This window comes from Astatotilapia calliptera, unplaced genomic scaffold (genome assembly GCF_900246225.1).
Source record: "Astatotilapia calliptera unplaced genomic scaffold, fAstCal1.2 U_scaffold_9, whole genome shotgun sequence".
In the NCBI taxonomy this organism is placed as follows: Eukaryota; Metazoa; Chordata; class Actinopteri; order Cichliformes; family Cichlidae; genus Astatotilapia; species Astatotilapia calliptera.
Window position 1 is genome coordinate 279,997 of NW_020535833.1, and position 22,849 is coordinate 302,845.

The 22,849-nt window shown below is 40.2% G+C and overlaps 1 protein-coding gene across 1 annotated transcript; it reads right to left on the reverse strand.

The window, feature by feature from the left end:
• Positions 1–3,734: 3,734 nt before the first annotated feature.
• LOC113018475 (uncharacterized) lies at positions 3,735–9,136 on the reverse strand. Its single transcript, XM_026161541.1, has 2 exons — positions 9,092–9,136; positions 3,735–6,106 (listed from the first exon to the last, which is right to left on the reverse strand). Exons 1-2 carry the CDS (start codon positions 9,097–9,099, stop codon positions 4,483–4,485), a joined length of 1,632 nt encoding a protein of 543 aa, XP_026017326.1. The 5' UTR covers positions 9,100–9,136; the 3' UTR covers positions 3,735–4,482.
• Positions 9,137–22,849: the final 13,713 nt, after the last annotated feature.

Sequence of the window (22,849 nt, forward strand, 5' to 3'; positions counted from 1 at the left end):
AGTGACTGTGCGTGTTTTTGTTTTATCTGTCATCATCCCCAATCACAGCTCATGAGAAAAGTCTTGTTGTATAACTGTGTTTATGTACATTAGCAGAATTTAGAAATACACTATTTGCCTGTTAAACATTATTTTAAGCAACTCTGAAGATAGGAAATAGTCCAACGAGGAGAGACTATGAATTAGTAAAGTGCAAAATTTGAGTAAGAAGGTATCTAATTTGGTGTAGAAGAAGAAGCACCCCCTCCAAAGAAAACAAAAACAAACAAAAAAAAAATGTCTGGAGTTGAAGTTGTTTCTCATCGCTGCTAATTGCTAATGTGAGACCTATGTTGGACTGTTTTTGTGAGAAATCAGCCAACAGAGATTCACTGTTCTGCCTAATCCGTTGCAAAGTAGTCGTTATGCAGAGCTATCACATGTACACCTCTGTCCACTCAAGTGTCATTCATCCCTATTGGCTCACCACAACGAGGTGCGAAGAACCTGGACAAACACCTATCTGATACAGCAAAGAACGTAGTAGGAGCAATGATGAACTATACAAGGACAGTGTAGTTTCAGAATTCAACATAAACAGAACTCTGACCTAATGTATTCCTAAGCAATCAGAAACTGGCAGTTTCAGACCATGTTTAATATGAACTGTGTATAATTGGGAGTAGAGGAAGCTACTTAGTGGGATGTGAGTGTGTTACTCTGTCAGAAGGATAAACTGAAGCTCTCACCCTAAACACAGACTGAGGGGCTCAGACCACAGAGGGAGCAGCTGGAAACAGACCAGGTGGAAGATCAACAGCATGCTTAACACCATAAGACAAAGGTGATGAGTTGTCCTTGTGAGAAGTAGATAGAAAAAAACCTTGAGAGATGAGGCCCTGTGGAATGTAGAGAAACATGAACCCACAGCTGGGGGTGTATAGGTGCACAGAACATAGTAAAAGTAGATGTAAGTCGTGAGCATACAGTGTTTCAGTTATGTTAGCTTCATGGTTTGGTTTTTCTCACTAATAATTATGTGCTCAACATCCACTCTGCACGTGCTTACGTCACACACACACACACACACACACACACACACACACACACACACACACACACACACACACACACACCACTCTGGCTATGCGTTGCTTTGGTTACCATATAAGGGAATCCCCAGGGTTTTAGAGCATGTTTTGAAGCCCCCACCCCGAAGGGTGAGACTAAAGGTATATATGTGTAGGACTGAGGCACGGCCCCTCAGATCTGCTTTTTACATTGCATGATCTCCCTCTGCACAGAGGTTTGAATAAAGGAGCATCACAAGTGTTTTGGAGTCAATAGTGTTTATTTTTTTCCAGCAGTAGCAAAAGGATGAGAGAGATCAATGAGAATGATCTAAACATCCTTCAGAGCAGTGAAATTTGATGCTGGTAAAATATTTTTTTTACAGCTCAGGGTGGAAATTTTATCCCACATCATTCTGTTTTATTTAGCAAACAATACATGTCATCTGGTCCTCGCCTGATTTTGACTGAGTTCATTTATTCTCTGTTTATTGGGCAAACAATAGAGTCTGTTTACAAGAAGTGTGAAATGTTCCCAGTGGCTTCACGTGTCAGTCTGCTGTTTTCCTATAACTCAGAGTCACAAACTGCAACCACATAAGTAACAAATTCAACACAGATAAAGATTATATATTTAGTTATTCTCAGGAATGTTTCTGCAAAACAAAAGTGACTTAATCAGAGCAGAAGTGTCATGAAAGGAGTGGAAAATAAGAAACCATCGCACCATCAGAACACAGTCAGCATGACTAATGCGTGACACATCATCATGTGAATGAATGTTGCAGTCATAATGTATCTTACAGCAGAGCTTGATACTGTGTGATATGTTTTAAACAGTCAGCAGTTTGTTAAACTCACAGGAGAACTCAGTTAAACATGGTTTAACAAGGACAATGAACTGAGTGAGATAAAATGGCCCAAGTGGAGTGTGTGGTTTGGTAACACAGTCTGTCCACAGGTTGGGTGTTGTTATATTAGAGATTAACTTAACTTTTAACCAGCAAAGATTAAATAGCATCAAAAATCGAAGAGAAAACTGCTGTATGTAAGTGGAACTGAATAGAAAACACAAGTGTTTATTCTGCTTTTGAAGTTAAATGCACTTAAGTCAAATAAACATTTTGACCACGACTAATCAGACACTACAAATTGGGAGTAGAGGAGTCCGGTCTGGGAAATCTGTACCACATATTTTAGTAAAACATGAAAGATTTGAATTTTTAATTTGAGGAAAGTTTGTTCTCCATTTCATAAATTGACACTGTCAGACATGAGGTGATCATAACTGGGAACTTTTCTAGCATAAATATCAAAAGGGCATTGTTTTAGATGTTTTTACCTTACAAGTTTATAAGCATTCTCCCTTTCCAGTTCACAGTCAAGTCTACCCCAAGATCAAAAATATATATGAGAAATTTGACCTAATATATCTGTGAAGGTTCTGACCTAATATAATATTATTTATAAACATTCCTGTCCAGTGGTTGAAGTGGAGTCAGGAACTCACAACAGAAGCATACTCTATAGTGTCTCGTACATTCATTTATGTATATGATATGTGTTTTCTGTTTATTGTGTTTCCCAACAACAAGAAGTCCCAAACAAAGAAAGAGATCACCATGGCACATGTTTAAAAAGGAAAGTTGATTGATCAAATGTATTTATTAAACAAAGAGACATAATGGTTTTACCCCCTAAAAAATACATGTTCAAATTGTGAACTCCACTCTGTAGAGTGGGCAGTCATAATCATCATTTTTTTAGTCAAGCTGCTGTTCATATTTTTGGCCAGCAGATGTCACCAGAGAGGACTATGTTGAAAAGCTTTGAGTGATTAACTGTTTTTTTTAAGACAAACTTCAATGTTTCAAAAAGCTTCGTTTGGCCATCACTACTTTTGCGCAAGAAGTATTTTCATCTAGATGGATAAAGAAAGATTCACTCTTACCTTTCCAAGATGACTGTGAAGCAAACCACATGTGTGCTTTTCTGTGGTTTAAAAACTCATGTGATCTTGTGATATCGCAAGTCTTTAAGACAACTAACCACTCTTGTTAGAGTGCATCAAGTCATATCAACAAGAATAAATTTAAGAAGTGGTAAGCTGGTGAATTTCATGCAGATTGTGTATTTCATTACATTCACCTTAGAAACATAAATTTATTTTGGTTCAAATTACATGTTAGAGTCTTGCAAACACAGTAACCAACCAGTTTATCCTAAAAGTCCCATCACTAAACAGTTTTTATTAGACCATTTCTCTCTTTTCAAAGTTATTTTTGAATCCCAACAATGATTCTCATGCTTGTTGATGAAAATTTATGATGTGAATCAGAAACCAGATGAATGTGTATGTGGAATCTTTTTATTGATAAAACCACCACACGCTTTACAGTTCATCATATAGAAAGGTAGAAAACCATTAGACAAAAGGCTCCACTACCTGTGGTGCCAGGCTTGCTGTGTCAGTGTCCCCATTTCCTTACCAGACCCCCACCATCTGTCTAACTGCTTAAATAGGGTATGAGGCAGACATGCTAAAACAATGACTTAAAATTACTAATATACAATGTGATCAACACATAGATGAAAGAAATTCTAAAACATGTTACATGCTAAAACAGAAATAGAGAAAAGAAAATAGAAGCCCCTTTAAAAACAAGCAAATATAGGTTACATAGATTTAGTTTTTTGTTTTGTTTTGTTTATTTCTTTGATTTTGTAAATGCTAGACAGCTTCAGAAGATTACACAGGTTCTAATTTACAGAAATGTTGTTTAAAATAGTGATAAACTGTATCAGTCTGAGACTTGTATAAAAAACACTTGTTTGGTTTTCTATTTGGAGTCAGGCTAATTTCAGAGTCATTTTAAAGCTAAATCAAAAGTATTTCATTTTATTTTCTTGTTTATTATACAAGAAAAAAATATTTTAGCGATACCTAGTCTACATAATCCACTTTAAATGCTCTACTCTACAACCTTAACTTAACATTGAAACAAAAACCTAAGCCTGGCGTAACTCCCTTTCCAAACGTCAGTGCTACACATCGCCAACAGCTCCACATTTTCTTCCTCTGTACCTGGACAGTGCAGCACCTAAGGACTGCACACTAGCATCACCTGTTGTATTGTTGATCCAAGTCCTATCATTGATTTTAAATGAATAATATATGCATTTGAAGAAGCATGGAATTTGTGCTACCTAGATATTTGTTAGATAGATATATATTATTTGTTAGATATTTCTACCTAGATTTGATTTAGTACAGTAGATATCTCCAAATATAATTTTATTACTGATTTAATGTTTTTTTTTTTTCATTTCTGATACAGTGTTAGTGTTATGTGCCCCATGTTAATTCAGACAGATATAATACAATACACATCTAAATTATATCTGTACATCACAAACATATTTATTTTAAAGCCTAGACATTAGTGTAAACTTTGTTGTCATTGTTTTTTGAGAAGATTTTACATAGACCTACATAAGCATACTTTACTCCACTTCGAACTATTTCGTTGACCAGATTTGCCTGCCTCTTCAGCGTCCGCAACTTTTCTGTGTCGCCTTTCTCCTTCATCTTCTCAATCAGGAAGTCCAAGTGGACATAAGTGGACACTGAATCTACTTTCAAGGCAATTTTATTCAGTCTGTCAACATGCTGGCAGGCCATATCAATCCACTTTTCTTTATCTGCTTCAAGGTTTTCTATTTCTTTTTGGAGATCATCCAAAAGGCTTGATGCATCCACAGATGCTGCTTTGCTCTTTTCATACTTTTCCTTCACATCTATTAGAGTTTTCTGAACTTTCTTTGTCTTTGTAACATAGATGTATTTTTCTTTACTGTGAGCGGATGCAAGACACTTCCTGGTGCAAGCAGTGCAGCGCCCATCTTTTATGACCTCACAGTGTTCAGGTTTCCAGGCCATTGTGCAGCCAGGGTAGTGACAGTTCTCCTCACAGAATGTGCAGCAGACGGCTCCTTCAAAAAAAAACAGCCCCCACATTCCACCATTAATACGCTCTTTGTCTTTGTATGGCTCATTGACTTCTACTTCAAACTCTTTATTCATCTTCATCTCTTGTTCATATTTCTTCAGAGCTTGCTGAGTCTGTTTGAGTTCTGCCTGTTTTAGTGCAATTAACATGAGGCGGTCTTGCAGGTTTTGGATGCAGGCTGTTAGTCTGATGTGTTCCTTCATAACTTCCACAGTTGTCTCCAGTTTTTGAGGTGTGATATTTTCTAGAAAGTCTGTAAACTGTCTCATTCCTTGTGCTGAAATTTCATGAGCATGCTGCAAGTTCCCTCTTTGCTTAGTTCGATCTTGATGCTGGCAGTTATCAAACAGAAAGTGAAGAGGTACATTTTTTTCATTTCTGGCACATTTAATATTTGCAGCTTCAAGAGCTTGAAGGACATTCACAGGTGTGACTCCATTTGAATATGTAATGAGGGTAACAATGTTTTTCTCCAAGTCTTTTCCAAACAGAGACATCACTGAATTCAAGATGTACACAAAGCGGTCATTAAGTCTACATTCACTTGCCCTCACCACCAGACCCACCACATCAATTTCATGAAATCCTTCCTGAGAGCGAAATAAGTCAAACAATCGTTGACTGACGATGACATCATGTTCGATCCCTTGGGTGTTTCCATATCCAGGAGTATCAATAATGGTCAGAGAGTAAGGCAGAGTTTTATTTTCAAAATCAAAGACCTCATACAGAATCACATCTGATGTCTGACTCTGAAACTGACTTTGATTCTTGTCAACTACGATCTTAAACCAGACTTCATCCTCCCACTTCACTCCCATCGTGTAGTTGACCAAAGCATTGATCAGACTAGATTTTCCTGCTCCTGTTTCACCCACAAGTAAGATGGTTTTATTTGGCTTGCTTGGATTTTTTTTGCCAAAGGTAACTCTTCTTAAAGTGCCAACTATGTCAGTCGTTGTTGTCAGCTTGTAACAACTAGGAGATCCTTTTTTGATCAAATCACATTTTGAGATGATGCTCTTTAGTTTTGATGACTGCATATCCCTGCCATAAAACAAATACAGTAGACTTTAAGAGTGATTACATTTAATGTGTATTTCTTATTAGCAAATTGCTAAACTTCATTTTAAAACAAATGTGTATTGAACAGAGCTTTTAATCCATCCATCCATTTTCTGGCACTTATCAAGGTTTGGGTCATAGGGACAGTAGTCTAAGTAGAGAGGCCAAAGTCAGCTAAAAGATATAATCTCTCAAGTTGGATTTGGCCTGGGGTGGGTCCTCTTAGAAGGACATTCCTGAAACACCTCAAAACACCAGGTACCTAAGACTCTAAAACCAGACTAACCAACCTGTGCACTGCCTGGATTGACTACAAGAAGGCCTATGACTCAATGCCCCACACATGGATCATGGAATGTCTACAGCTGTAGAAGATCAACATGATCTTAAAAGCCTTCATTAGTAACTCAGTGGATGTGGCAAACAACACTGGAAGCCAACTGCAAGTCAATAGCATAACTTACCATAAGTCACTACTAAGGATCTATCCCCACCACTATTCTGCATAGGCCTGAACCCCTTCAGTAAGACGATCATCTCTCTATTTTAGTAAGTCGTCAGAGCTGGTAGGATGCGCAGTGCACTACTGAGCTCTGAGTAGAAGATCCATAGAGGCTTGTGTCTAGCACACCAGGCAAGACCCAAGGTGCAGGCTGTGTAAAGGTGCCCCTGACTGAGATACTCCAGCACATAAAAGCAGGATGCAAGATGCTAGCAGGCAGGGCATACATGGAACACCATAATCAAGTGTCCAATATACAGGAACATCTGTGCCGAGTATGGCCTCAAAGTCCCAAGATCAAAAGTCTATTTTGATCCCAAAATCTTATTTTGACCTTGGGAAAACAAGATTAAACTTCCTTATTTGATAAATCATACAGTTAGGGCTGGATCCAGTGACAGTGAATCTTCACTTCATTATCCTGCAATAGGTCTAAGCTGCTGGGGAATCCCTACAATGCACCTTTTTTTTCCTCTCATAATGTTTTTATGCATGACTTTGTAATTAATAATTAGTTAATGATTCTTCCCCTCACCCCAAATGAATTGCGGAGGATAGTGTCCCTCCTTGAGACTGGTTCTGCTGCAGTTTTGTTTGTGTTAAAAGGGGGTTTTTCCTTCCCACTGTTGTCAAAGAGCTTGCTCATAGTTCATTCATTCATACACATTCACATGCAGACTGGAGGAGCCAGGGCTCGAACTACTAACCTTCCAATCAGTAGGAGACCTGGGGCCCGTTCTTCGTACCTCGCTAAGTAGGTTAGCTGGATTTGATTGTTGACGATTTCGCGTGATCTTGGATCGTTCGGTTCCCCGAAGCTCATCCGGGACTTGCTGCCATAGCAACAGAGCCGTAAGCGTAAACCTGCTCGGGAGCAGGTTTACTTTATGTAAACAGGATTAGATCGCGACCACGCAGGTATGTCCGCTTCATGTATACGAAAGCAACAGCGATATTCCACCACTGTTTCACCATAAATAAATAACATCAATGTAACTAAAGATAATGCAGCACTTGATCCTTTTATTGATGTCACACAGATACATACAGGTCATTTCCTAAAAAAGGGAAATGTACTATTAACATTCTATTACATGTATGTGATTATTACAGATGTAATTCATATTTCAGAGTAGTAATTGCAAATTACTTCGTGTAATCAAGATGAGAGACCACGGCTATAAAAGCGAAGGTGGATTTGGGAAGCCTGTCGCAGCCATGTCCTGTCCGTATATGCGAGCCACCCATTGCGGAAGGTGCAAGATTGATAAGGAGAGTCCTCAGAACTCAGCATATATTGCGGGATAGACAGGATCCTTTAGCTCAGCGCGACAGTGTGCTCATAGAGAGATATCGATTTCCCCGTGAGGGTATTATTTACTTAACCAACTTGTTGACGAGGGGGTGCAGGACCACCACCTGTCTTTGTTTTTGCTCTGCCCTTTTCTTGGTTGCTGTTATAAACAAACAAACAGATTATTCCAGGGTCTCTTTCCAAGAGACTAAAAGCAATATAAGTGATAAATATTACCATTCTGTAGAATATTCCTGTATTTCACTTTTACTTGTTCCCATGTTCTAGTGGGTCCTGTTGTGGCTCTGATGTGAAAGTGGATATAATATAACATAATATAATATAATGTAATATAATATTGGATAATATAGTGTGATATGATAAATCTACCCTACCGCCTACTGGTGTTGGCCAGAGGGGCCGATGGCGCGATACAGCAGCCTCGCTTCTGTCAGTCTGTCCCAGGGCAGCTGTGGCTACAACCGTAGCTGCCTCCACCAGTGTGTGAATGTGAGAGTGACTGAATAGTGGCATTGTAAAGCGCTTTGGGTGCCTTGAAAGCGCTATATTAATCCACTCCATTATTATTGTTATTATTAAATTACTTACGAGTTTAATTTGTCAGCAACTTTCTGCCAGCCCTCTCTCCTTGCTTTTGCAGCCTTTGCAGTGTTCCCTTGCGTTCTGATTAAACTCTGAAACTCCTGAAATCCCTCACTCAAGAGTTCTTGCTCTGCTGCCGAAAAATACCGAGCGCGCTCCTTCGACATTTTCGCCGACCAATCAAAGGGTTGCCGATCAATGTTTCTACTATCGATGCGTAGCCCCTGTTAAGCCACCCAGTGATCTCACATTACTTCATCCAGCTGTACTAATCGTCAACAGCAGGTGTGTTCGGAGAACCGGATTAGCGAGCTCACGGTTGGCACGATGATTTGGTCTTGGATGTGTCATTTGATCTTGGATGTAGTAAGCGAGGTACGAAGAACGGGCCCCAGCTCTACCTCCTGAGCTACAACCATCAACATGAGTAATAAACATGAGTAAACTCTCACCAGGTTTTGGATAAAGTGTACACTCACAGACAAGTGGTAGAAATTGAATAGATTGATGAACATATAACAATGAATTTTATTATGGATCAGTGGTTAATTATTCTAATATGACTTACTTTGCCATGATAAAAACTTGAGAGCAAGCTTTAAACTGTGACGAAGGCCTGTAGAGAAAAGAGAAAAAAGTTTAGTAAACTGGTGGTTTCCTTGACTGTAGCAAAGTCAGCCTATTAGTTTGTGTGATAGAGTATAATTTACAATATTGGAATATTATTCTTCATAACAGTTGGAATCATGGTATTTGATTAATCTGAATTTTACTGCAGTGCGACATCTATCAATATGTGTTGCAATGTCACACAGTGAAAAAAAGAAAACATGTTTGTTTTGCAGAAAAATTTAAGTGAGTAAAGTTTTGGTGCTGCCACAGTAATGTTTTATTTTAAAAATGAGCATCCACATAAAATGGAGACATTTACTAATGTAATGCAGTGGAACCCCGGCTTACGAATACCCGATTTTCTGTCTTCTGTCTTGATTTCTCAGAAATTGTAACTGATTTAGTTCTCAGCTCAGATAAAATAATTATTGTGGGTGATTTTAACATCCATGTAGATGCTAAAAATGACAGCCTCAACATGGCATTTAATCTGTTATTAGACTCAATTGGCTTCTCTCAAAATGTAAAAGAACCCACCCACCACTTTAATCACACTCTAGATCTTGTTTTAACATATGGCATAGAACCTGAACATTTAACAGTGTTTCCTGAAAACCCTCTCCTGTCTGACCATTTCCTGATAACATTTACATTTGCAATAATTTATTACACAGCAGTGGGAGCTAGACATCATTACAGTAGATGTGGTTCTGAAAGTGCTGTAACTATCACCCACCCACTTTTATCATCCTCAATGCCCTGTACCAAATTAGAAGTACCTGACTCCGTGGTATAATTCTAAAACACGTACCCTAAAGCAGATGACTCGTAAGCTGGAGAGGAAATGGCGTGTCACAAATTTAGAGGATCATCATTTAGCCTGGAGAAATAGTTTGCTGCTTTATAAGAAAGCCCTCCGTAAATCCAGAACATTTGTATTGTATTGTATCTACCCAGATTCTTACTCTGGATGGCATTACCTTGGCCTCCAGTAACGCGGTGAGGAACCTTGTAGTCATTTTTGACCAAGACATGTCCTTCAATACACGTATTAAACAAATATGTAAGACTGCTTTCTTCCATTTGCTGAATAACTTTAAAATTAAAATATCTTGTCTCAGATTCACACTGAAAAACTAGTTCATGCATTTATTACTTCAACACAGGACCCCTGTAATTCATTATTATCAGGATGCCCTAAAAACATCCCAAAAGGCCTTCAGTTAATCCAAAATGCTGCAGCAAGAGTAACAACAGGGACTAGAAAGAAAGAACATATTTCTCTGGCTTCCCTTCATTGGCTTCCTGTTAAATCCAGAGCAGAATTCAAAATCCAGCTCCTCACATACAAGGTCTTAAATAATCATTCCCCATCTTATCTTAATGACATTATCTCACCATCTCACTCATTTAGGAGACACCAAATCCCTTGGCCCTGGCCTCTTCATTTTTTGTCCTTTGTCTTTGGCCAACAGTAGCACTGTTTCCTCTAGCACCCTGTTGGTCAACAGTGCTAGCAACAGTTGCAGTTAACTGATCTGATATAAAAGTCTAATTCTGATGATGATCCACATGTTTGATTTGTCAAAGATTTCACATCAAATATCCTTGACTCAACCCTCTCCATTTATCTGGGCATGGACCCATCGCTAGAAATACACTGGTTTGACTTCCACCATCGGTTTGTTCATAAAATTAATTAAAATTGCCTGATGAAAAAGTATGCATACCCCCTGCAAATAATTTTGATGCCAAGGGTTCCTTTGCGAGCTTTGATTTGTGATAACTTGGAAGCAACAGACTGTTTCTGTAACCCATTGTGTCATGTAGCATAGAAAAAGACAACTTGATGTCTGAATAACAGTATTTTATGCTCCAGGAATGAAAACAGACAGGTGTGTTATAGAATGCAGGAAGCTAAAAGTCCAAAAGCTACATAGTACAAACCACAGCTTAACTTTAAACATCTCTTGATTTATAAAATTAATAAAATTTATTTTTGGGTACTACCAGCATCATTTAAATTTTTAAAGCAATAGACAGAAACTTAGAATTAACAGATGAAAAATTTGCTATCATGGAATTTTGTGTGTATGCAGTACAATATTACATGTTCTTTAAAACAGCAGTTATATGTATGCTATTAATGTGCAAATATAACTTTATATGTAACACAGGAAGACCTTCACTGGGCAAATATTTTATTATTCCATTATTATGTTTCAGAAACGTTAATGATGGAAATTGTTTCTTATCCAAAAACTTTTTTTTTCACCACAAGTGTCATGAACTACAGAATTACATTGTATCATTTTTGATAGCACATCACTAGTCACTTACACTGCCTTATCTGTTCATTTTGAATCTACTGATTACACTGCTTTTGGTAAATTGATAGTCAATGGAATTACCTGACAGTGCCCACATTTATAAAACAGAGTAGTTTTAGAACTTTCTACTCCCTGCAGTTGTCTGATTGATTTCTTTAGGTAAACCTGTGAAGATACTGTCACAGTAATCAAGGCGCCTAGAGATAAATGCATAGATGAGTTTTTCTCAGTCTCCTTGTGTCATCAGTCCTTTAATCCTAGAAATGTTCCTCAGGTGTGCATCGTTCAACCGTTCGGCGCACTTTACACAAGGAGATCCTGTATGTGAGAGTGATGCAGAGTGAAGCCTTTTCTCCGCCCACAGCACAAACAGAGCCATTTGAGGTTTGCTAAAGCACATTTGGACAAGCCAGCTTCATTCTGGAATAAGGTGCTGTGGACTGATCAAACTAAAATTGAGTTATTTGGGCATAACAAGGGGCGTTATGCATGGATGAAAAAGAACACAGCATTCCAAGAAAAACACCTGCTACCTACAGTAAAATATGGTGGTGGATCCATCATACTGTGGGGCTGTGTGGCCAGTGCAGGGACTGAGAATCTTGTCAAAGTTCAGGGACACATGGCTTCCGAGCATGGACAGCTCTCTTTAACTCACACCACAGATTTTCAATAATATTCAGGTCTGGGGACTGAGATGGCCTTTCCACAACGTTGTACTTGTTCCTCTGCATGACTGTCTTAGTGGATTTTCAGCAGTGTTTTGGGTCGTTGTCTTGTTGAAAGATCCAGCCCTGGCGCAGCTTCAGCTTTGTCACTGATTCCTGGACATTGGTCTCCAGAATCTGATGATACTGAGTGGAATCCATCAAATCTGAATGAACTAGAGACGTTTTGTAAAGAGGAATTGTCCAAAATACCTTCAACCACAATCCAGACTCTGATTGGAACCTACAGGAAGCATTTAGAGGCTGTAATTTCTGCAAAAGGCGGATCTACTAAATATTGATTTCATTTTTTTTTGTGAAGCCCAAATTTATGCACCTGTCTGATTTTGTTTAAACAATTATTGACTATTAACATGACTATTAACAAGGTTGCCCAAACTTTTGCATCCCACTGTATATCATGTGTAATGATGTAATCATTGATGAGACTTTCCTGATAGAGATCTAATATTTAGTGCAGCTGCTTTAATATTTCTTTCAGTGATTGAGAAATTCTTTTTGCACAGTATTATATTCAGATTCTGTACTGTTTGATAATAAGTACTTTTAGTGTGTAAGGATCTATTGCTTATAATAACTGGTATTTTACTTCGTTGGTTTCATAATGCAACCATAATATTAACCTGTCATACACCGATCGCAAGAAACCAGCTGAACTGTAAGTCGGGTTTTATAAACACACTCGGTTTTTTGTTTTTTTTAATCGATGTAATGCATTATTAACATAGGACGATGATGATCAGCAGTGCATTGGATCCTGGTTTGTATTATGTCTCATGACAATGACGTACGAGCGTGTGACGTAGAAAAACAATTGATAATGTAGTATGACCATGCAGCGGTTAAAGCTTGGAAGTAAACTTTGAAGTTTGATTCCGTAAAAAGTGACAAAAACATTAGCGTTTGCTGAGTGTGGAGACTCTGCGTGAGAAGAAAACTTCTCTTTATGGTAAAAAAACCCCAAAAATTTTTTTACTTCAAATTGGAGCAAGCCTCTATAGCACGCTGCCACGGGAATATGAAATTCACAGAGAAACACCCAGATCCACCCATTGACATGAGCACTGTGGCACACCTGCACCAGGGCAAACCTCTCCTCCACTCCCCGCCCAACTCCTACTAAACTACTCCTGCTAAACATTTGGAAATAGATTTAAGAGCGTCAGGACTCCGTGCTGCTGATTGCATTTATTTTATGCTGTGTTTTAATTGAATTATTTGAAAGAGTTAGTGTAAACACACACATGTTTATTTTATATGCTGGAATATGCAGACAATAGGTTTAAATGTTAAACTTGACGCAGTGTGCATAATGTTAAGAGGCTAAAACTAATAAAACAATTAAGTTTTAAAAAGAGACTTTTTCATTTGATAATATTTTATATGATGGAGTATGCAGACAACGTAGAATCGGGCTGAAAGATCTACAACTGCTTTATTACCTATTCAGGTTGTGTATCATGTTGTTTAAAGTAACTAAGTAATAAAGTAACTAATTCCATTTAAAAATAACTAATAGGTAAAGTAAAATGATTGACCTTTTTGGAAAAGTAATCAGTAATTAGTAATGAATTAGTATTTTCAAGTAACTTGACCAACACTGCTAATAACACAGCACAATACTTGTTTTAAAACACATCCATGGATCAAGCCTGGTGGACCACATTCACTGCCTCCCTCTTAAGTCGGGAAAAGTGTGGCTGTTCTCATTCTTTAACTTGGAAATCTGATTTGAGAAGGGAACATTCCAGATTCAAATTCCATCTGGGAACTTGGAAATTTAGATTTAATCTCAAACACAGTGAGCATATAGAGCAAGAGCTGAGATAGGATCATTGGTGAATTTTATTTCTTTTTCATAGCTTTCAGATTATGCCTACCACTTATTTTACGTTGCTGCTGTCCAGCCTACTCTATGTTTTTTTATAACACTCTGCACACCACCAGGTTTTCCACTGATTAAGTGAATCAGCTTGTTGGTGCAAAAATGTTATGTGTCAAACTGAGTTATCTTTGGTAGCTTGGATTGGGCTGCTTCTCCTGATTCATCCCAGGCAAATATTGAAATACAGTAAATACATGATTAGCCCTTTACTGTATCTCCTTAGAAACTCTTGTGTGTTGTTTCATGATTTAAAAATAGTTTGCTTTTGCATTTTTTGTTTAGTTTGTTTGGGGTTTCTTATGTTTCTGTTGTGTTTTGTGTGGTTTTTCAGCATCTCTTATATTTGTTGGCGTTTTCCTTAGTTGCAGTGGCCTCTCAGGGCCACAGTACAAATATTCCAGTGCATTGTAGTTTATTCACATGTTGTTAGATTTTTATAATTTATATGTCAGTTGTATCACGTGATTTTAAGCTATATGTCAGCACATGTTGTTTTCCTTCGATGTGTGCTCAAAACGTTGTCTCTTTGCTTTTGCAGCTGTCTGTTCGAGTCTTTTATGGAAAGAGAGAGACTGTTACTCTGCCAGCCCATCATGACCCTCACCATCGTCATGGTATTGGAGCTTTGATCAATGTTTCTTCGTTGACTTACAGTTTTTTTTTAATTTAAAACATTTTACTTTTCATTCATAACTTGCTTAGTGTTTATATTTGCTTCTCCTTGTATTTCCTTATTGCTTTATTCCCAAAGTGTGGGCCAACGACACCCGGTGGACTGTGAAGCTACTGCAGGTGAGCCACAGTAGTAACAAAATTCAGTTTTACTCACCAGTATAAATGGATTTAGTATAATATAATTGGTAATAGGAGGTGGTTGGTGTGTAATATTACTCATTACCCTGGACCAAATTTACTGCCCTTGTATTGAAATTTGTGTCCCAGCAGCAGGTTGGTCACACATCAGCATTAACACTTTGCATATGACTGGGCAGCAATTTAGAACCAGCAGCCTGTGCTGTTGATGATTTTTTTAAATACAGTTTTAATTTCAATGTCACTTTTTTGTATTTTGATTGAAGTGAGGAATACGATCATTTTCTTTATGTGGGCCGCAGCACTCTTGACTTTATGAATGGCTGTCTTACTGTATTTAGCCTCGAGTTGTTAGTTCCTGGTTGCATTAGTTGTTCCCTGTGTTTGTTTCTCTTGTTATTCGTTGAGATTTACGTTCATTCCTGTTTCTATGTTTCCCCGTTCAGTTATTGTTTCTCACTTTCTGTATATTTATTTTGATGTCTTCTTATCTCCTTTACATTGATTTTATCTGGTTTGTGTTTAGTCTCACATTCCCTCCTGTCACGCAGTCTTTGTTTGCTTCATTTTTCACAGCCAAATAAATTACCTATTTTTAAACTACTGCCTGTATTTCTTGTCTGCATTTCGGTTCCTCAAAATCACCCCACCCAGGCTGCATGTATCTGGCTGTATAAACAGTACAGTGTGTATGAATGATTTGAAACCTTGGCCCATTGTCCCAGTGGAGATTTATAACTTGATCTCTACAGAACCTTCATTATAGTTGCTTTATTAAGAAGTTAGTGTATAGGACTGAACTTTAATATGTGTTTTAAGAAAAATAATTCTCCTTCCAAGCCTATATGTGTTTTTTCCCCCTGATTTTGTATATGTGTACAAGTGGAATGAGTTTCATTGAACACAGTTAAGAATACGTGTGTAAATGAGATGGAGGCAGGTTAACAGTGAGGGTTGTTTTCCTCTTCTACAGTTTAGTTATTAAATCTGGTTCCTACAGCTTCCACAGAACAACAACACGTGCTGATAATAAGTGAACATAATGTGTGAGAGAAAGCAGCCTCTCATTATAAGACACTGTGAGTCTCTGCATGCTGCCTTTATGGAGCTACAGCTGTTTGTATACACTGAACTAAAAGCTTTGTAGCTGCATACTGACTCCTGACACTACAACACATCACACTGACACACACATTACACTTCTCTGTCTGGATTACACCAACATGTTACATCCTTGTGTGGCCGTCACAGACAGAACTACTGACTCAATATGAAAATGATTCTCAGGGAAACATTGTTATGTGTAAACCAGCCTGGAACTCCTCAGCTCTGACCCACGATTTTTTCTCATAAGGAAGTGATGTCAAAATAAGTGTTGACTCTACTAAAAAGTAGTAGAGGCAGCATTTAGCTGTAGCCTCCATAAAACCACAGCTGTTCTGGAGAACTTTGTCCACCTTTGATTGTCTTTAAGTTGTGTTGGAGCCACAGAGAGCAAATCTTTGTTCTTTATGGAGAACCAGTGAGGCTGTTTGGACTTTCCTATGAAACATCAGTGCAGGAGTCTCTCAGTACATCTGTTTACAAAGAAGCAGCAGAAACACACACAGAGAAAACATGGAAAAGATGAGCAGCAGCAAATAGTCTGCAGGAAGTTTGTGTGTGTGTGTGCCGTAACACTTCCTGTACAGTGATAGTTTGTTGAGCTAAAAAACTGAAAGGTGTCAACACTTACTGTTACTGTTGTTCTGAAGAGATCTCCAAAATCCTCAAAGAGTCGTCTGACCATTATGATAAAAAATCAAAAACAAAAATATAAAATCCACTAAAATCTGGAAAGTGTAGCTTTGGTATACCCGATTGCTTTCCTGTAAATCAAAGGTTACTGGAGGAGGTTTGATGAAAAACAAGTAAAAAGTTACAAAAATAAGGAGAAAAATAAAAAGTAAAATCTGTGTGTAAAGTGCCGTCACAGCCACAAACCAAACTAACCTGTATTTCCGTGTCATCCTGTTTTCTACAGCCCACACCCTGCACCTGCGTGACAGCAGTGTCCATAGCAACACCTCCTTAGCAACCACATTCCTTTCTTATCTGCTCATTCTGTAGGTGGGATTATGAGACATAAAACAAAGTGACAAAAGTGTGACAGTTTCTGTATGACATGTCTGTCCATAAATGAAGATAAAGTCTGTGAAATAAATAAATGTACAAGGTCACAATTCCAGAGTACAGTGAACACATTTAATAAACACGGTCAGCAGTTAAAAGACTTTCTGTTTCAGTCTTGACTCTGATCAACACAACACCGACAAAGTTCAAGTTTCAGGTTTATCTAATCATTCACAATGTCAACTCATGCACTGAACAACATGCCAGAACATTTTCAAATCTACTGATTTCTTCCTTATTATTTAACAAGACAATAGAATTGTATTTATTCATTTTGAAGAGATTAAAATATCAAAGTCAACAATAAAACGCTGACACATACAAACACTTGAATAGTGATGTGGCGTTCCTTACAGCTGGGTGTGTATTAGATTAAACATTGATAAATCCTCTTATCATGACCTGGTTGTTTTTAGTCTAAGCAGTGCTGGATTACAGCAGCTTCTTAATATCTGTACTGAATATGGTGTGCAATATGATATAAAGTAAAATGCTGTTGAAAGTTCTGTGGGCAAGAGACGAAAACAGGGCGTTGTTGGAATGCTACTACGCAAGTAACCCCGGTGGAAGGGGCTACATGAATAGGATGAGGGACCTATGAATTCTTCGATACCCAACATCCACGATGACGGCGAAACAACTAGTAGCTCAGTGTTCCAACATTCGAAAGAAGGGACTGCTCTCACAGCTAGAGATTGACGAGGTACAACACAAATGCTACGGCAAGGAGGAGTCAGGACGCCAGGTCAGGGGGGAGATATCATCACCCCCATCCGAGATTGGGTACACAGCCCCAAGTGCGATAGGAGAAGGATCGTTGAGTGCGAAAGGAACTGACCTGAAAAATAGGATCATGGCCAAGCTTGAAACCTGGATCCCCCGTAGCTGGTTACCAAGATTACGTGAAGTACCCTCAGAAGGTCTGCTAGATGATGTTAATGCAGCACTACGGGCAATACCTACAACCACGATTACCGACACTAACAAGCTACAATACTGATCTACAATACGGCAGCAGTGATCAGTGAGATGCTTGGCTACAAGCAGTACCCCCCATGGAGAAGGAGGCTAGAGGGCAAGATCAAAGTAGCACGGAGGGAGGTTAGCCAACTAACGGAGTTGCAGAAAGGTGCAACAAATAAGGTGCCTAAGAAATACAGCAAGCTGTCCATACCTGAGGCCTTGCAAACTGCCAAGCAAAGACTCACAGCTTTGGCCAGCCGCTTGAGGAGGTACACCAGAGAGATAGAAGGCAGGAGAATAAACCAGCTGTTCTCCACAGAACCAGCAAAGGTGTACTCTTAGTGGCAAGGGAACAATAAGAGAACAGCACCACCAAGGCTGGAGACGGAGCAATACTGGAAGAGCATATGGGAGAAGGACGCAACCCATAACGGCAATGCTCAGTGGCTAGAGGATCTGAGGGCAGACCACAGCGACCTCCCTGAACAGGGTCCAGTAACCATCACAGTGGCAGATATCCAAGAAAGGGTCTCCAGTATGAAGAGTTGGACAGCACCAGGGCCCGACATGGTTCACGCCTACTGGCTGAAGAAGCTGACTGCACTCCACGAGCGTCTGGCAGCACAAATGAACCAGCTGCTAGTTAACGAGAGACACCCGGAATGGCTAACCGAAGGCCGGACGGTCCTGATCCCCAAGGACCCCAAGAAGGGACCGGTCCCCTCCAACTACCGACCAATAACCTGCCTCAGTACTACATGGAAGCTCCTGTCAGGCATCATATCGGCTAAGATGAACAGGCACATGGGTCAATACATGAGCGGGACACAGAAAGGAATTGGCAAGAATACCAGAGGCGCAAAACATCAGCTACTGGTAGACAGAACAATCAGCCGAGACTGCAAGACCAGACTGACCAACCTGTGCACGGCCTGGATTGATTACAAGAAGGCCTATGACTCAATGCCCCACAGCTGGATACTGGAATGCCTAGAATTGTACAAGATCAATGGGACCCTAAGAGCCTTCATCAGGAACTCAATGGGGATGTGGCATACAAAACTAGAGGCCAACTTCAACCCCATAGCACAGGTCACCGTCAAGTGCAGAATCTACCAAGGAGATGCTGTGTCCCCACTGCTGTTCTGCATAGGCCTGAACCCCCTCAGTGAGATCATTAACAAGACTGGCTACGGATACGGACTACGGAACGGAGCAGTTGTCAGCCACCTCCTGTACATGGATGACATCAAGCTGTATGCCAAGAGTGAACGAGACATCGATTCACTGATCCACACTACCAGGCTATACAGCAATGACATTGGAATGTCGTTCGGACTGGAGAAGTGTAGTCGGATGGTAACAAAGAGAGGGAAGGTAGTCAGAACTGAGGGGATTGAACTACCAGAAGGCAACATTGCAGACATAGAGGACAGTTACAAGTACCTGGGGATCCCACAGGCAAATGAGAACCACGAAGAGGCCGCTAGAAAAGCTGCAACCACCAAGTACCTGCAGAGGGTCAGGCAAGTCCTGAGGAGTCAGCTGAATGGTAAGAACAAGATCCGGGCCATCAACACGTACGCCCTGCCCGTGATCAGGTACCCTGCTGGGGTAATAGGCTGGCCAAACGAGGAGATAGAAGCCACTGACATAAAGACAAGAAAGCTCCTTACCATGCATGGAGGGTTTCACCCCAAGTCCAGCACCCTGAGGCTGTACGCTAAGCGGAAGGAAGGGGGCCGGGGACTGGTGAGTGTCAGCACCACAGTCCAGGATGAGACAACGAACATCCAAGAATACATTGGGAAGATGGCCCCAACTGACCGAGTGCTCAGTGAATACCTCAGGCAGCAGAAACCCAAGAAAGAGGAGGGAGACGAGGAACCATCATGGAAGGACAGGCCCCTGCACGGTATGTACCACCGGCAGATAGAGGAGGTGGCTGATATCCAGAAATCCTACCAGTGGCTGGACAAAGCTGGACTGAAAGACAGCACAGAGGCACTAATCATGGCAGCACAAGAACAAGCTCTGAGCACAAGATCCATAGAAGCTGGGGTCTATCACACCAGGTAAGACCCCAGGTGCAGGCTGTGTAAAGATGCCCCAGAGACAATCCAGCACATAACAGCAGGGTGCAAGATGCTAGCAGGCAAGGCATACATGGAACGCCATAACCAAGTGGCCGGCATAGTGTACAGGAACATCTGTGCCGAGTATAACCTGGAAGTCCCGAGGTCAAAATGGGAGATGCCCCCAAGGGTGGTGGAGAATGACCGAGCTAAGATCCTGTGGGACTTCCAGATACAGACAGACAAAATGGTGGTGGCTAACCAACCGGACATAGTGGTGGTAGACAAACAGAAGAAGACGGCCGTAGTGATTAGTAGCGGTTCCGAATGACAGCAATATCAGGAAGAAGGAACACAAGAAGCTGGAGAAATACCAAGGGATCAGAGAAGAGCTCGAGAGGATGTGGAGGGTGAAGGTAACGGTGGTCCCCGTGGTAATCGGAGCACTAGGTGCGGTGACTCCCAAGCTAGGCGAGTGGCTCCAGCAGATCCCGAGAACAACATCAGAGATCTCTGTCCAGAAGAGCGCAGTCCTGGGAACAGCTAAGATACTGCGCAGGACCCTCAAGCTCCCAGGCCTCTGGTAGAGGACCCGAGCTTGAAGGATAAACCGCCCGCAGGGGCGTGCTGGGTGTTGTGTGGTATATATATATATATATATATATATGTATATATATATATATATATATATATATATATATATATATATATATATATATATATATATATATATAGCCCCTATATATATATATATCCTTCAAGCTCTCTCTCCCCAGGACACAGCTGCTGCTCATTGGACTCACTAACCACCTGGGTCCAGTCAGCAATCACCTCTCTGAGGTCATATAAGCTGGGGATGAGCTGTGAGCAGTGTGGGGTGTCTCTGCGTTGTGTGTGGTTAGCCTGCTCGAAGTGTGGAGTTGTGGATACAGCATAGCTGCTTTACGTGAGTAGTGTGGGCTTGTGGGCCTTGGCAGCAGTAAGCCAGCTGCTGTTAGTGACAGGGTGAGCTTGTGGGCCCCTGGAAGTGCCTCCTCGTGGTGTGGAGTTTTTGCTTGGTTGTTGTGTTCTTTGTTGTTGCAACCTTTTTTCTCTTTTTCTGAGTGTTATTGGTAAAACGGCGTTGCCGGCTCTTTAGAGCACACAAAGTTGTTATGAAGTCTGTCACATTCCCCCTTTTTTTTCTTTTTTCTCCTTTATTTATTTATCCTTCTTATTTCATTGTACTGTATATTGTTACTCTTATTTGCCTTGTATGTCTACTGTACAAACTGAACTGGAATGACTGACTGTTCGCTTTATCCGGTTGTTCAGTGATGACGCGACGAATCCTACTTCCGGGTCTAAAGTAGTCTGCGTTTAATATGGCTTTTGTGTTGTTAACATGTTTAATGTTATGTATTTTCTTCTATTTGATCTCAAAAAGCTCCTAAAACAGTCAGTGATCCCTGTTGACCTCCCTCGGCTTTTATTACCACTAATCACTAATCATTTATTTAAGCTCAGTTTTTAAAACCTTAGGATGTAACTACAGCCCAGCCCATGCAGCAGTATATGAATGACTAACCTCGCATTGTGGATGGATTATCTCAGTTGTTCTCCTGGCTGAAGTTTGGTCCTTTTACAGCATCCTGCCATGCGATTACATTTGTTTCTGACCACCGAGAACACTCACGTTAACTTTTATCGAGTGGAAAAAAAGTTAGCTTGTTTATATTATGCTAACATAGCTGTGTCGCTAGCGGTCACGTAGCACATCATTATATACCAGCTAGCCAAACTTCAGTTACCCTACAAACGTCACTGCTGTTTAGTTTTCTGTCTTCATTTATGCTGGAAGTGATAGCACAGCTGTACGTTTTAATTTGTTTCCAAAACCCCGCAGTCAGGACATGCTATATTGTATTTAGATAGAAGCTAGCGAGCTAACTCCCTGCTAACTTCTAACTCCGTTAAATGTCATAAATTCCGTTTTCATGGATGCCTGGATGTTAAACTCAATTGTTACACCTGGTAGAGCAGAACGCTGATCATTTTATTAAAGATGAAAGACTTTAGACAGTTTTTCGACTCTCAGTAATGCCATAGTGATCGTTTGATATACAGTGGGGCAAAAAAGTATTTAGTCAGCCACCGATTGTGCAAGTTCCCCCACTTAAAATGATGACAGAGGTCAGTAATTTGCACCAGGGGTACACTTCAACTGTGAGAGACAGAATGTGAAAAAAAAATCCATGAATTCACATGGTAGGATTTGTAAAGAATTTATTCGTAAATTAGGGTGGAAAATAAGTATTTGGTCACCTCAAACAAGGAAAATCTCTGGCTCTCACAGACCTGTAACGTCTTCTGTAAGAAGCTTTTCTGTCCCCCACTCGTTACCTGTATGAATGGCACCTGTTTGAACTCATCATCTGTATAAAAGACACCTGTCCACAGCCTCAAACAGTCAGACTCCAAACTCCGCCATGGCCAAGACCAAAGAGCTTTCGAAGGACACCAGGAAAAGTATTGTAGACCTGCACCAGACTGGGAAGAGTGAATCTACAATAGGCAAGCAGCTTGTTGTGAAAAAATCAACTGTGGGAGCAATCATCAGAAAATGGAAGACATACAAGACCACTGATAATCTCCCACGATCTGGGGCTCCACGCAAGATCTCATCCCGTGGGGTCAAAATGATCATGAGAACGGTGAGCAAAGATCCCAGAACCACACGGGGGGACCTGGTGAATGACCTGCAGAGAG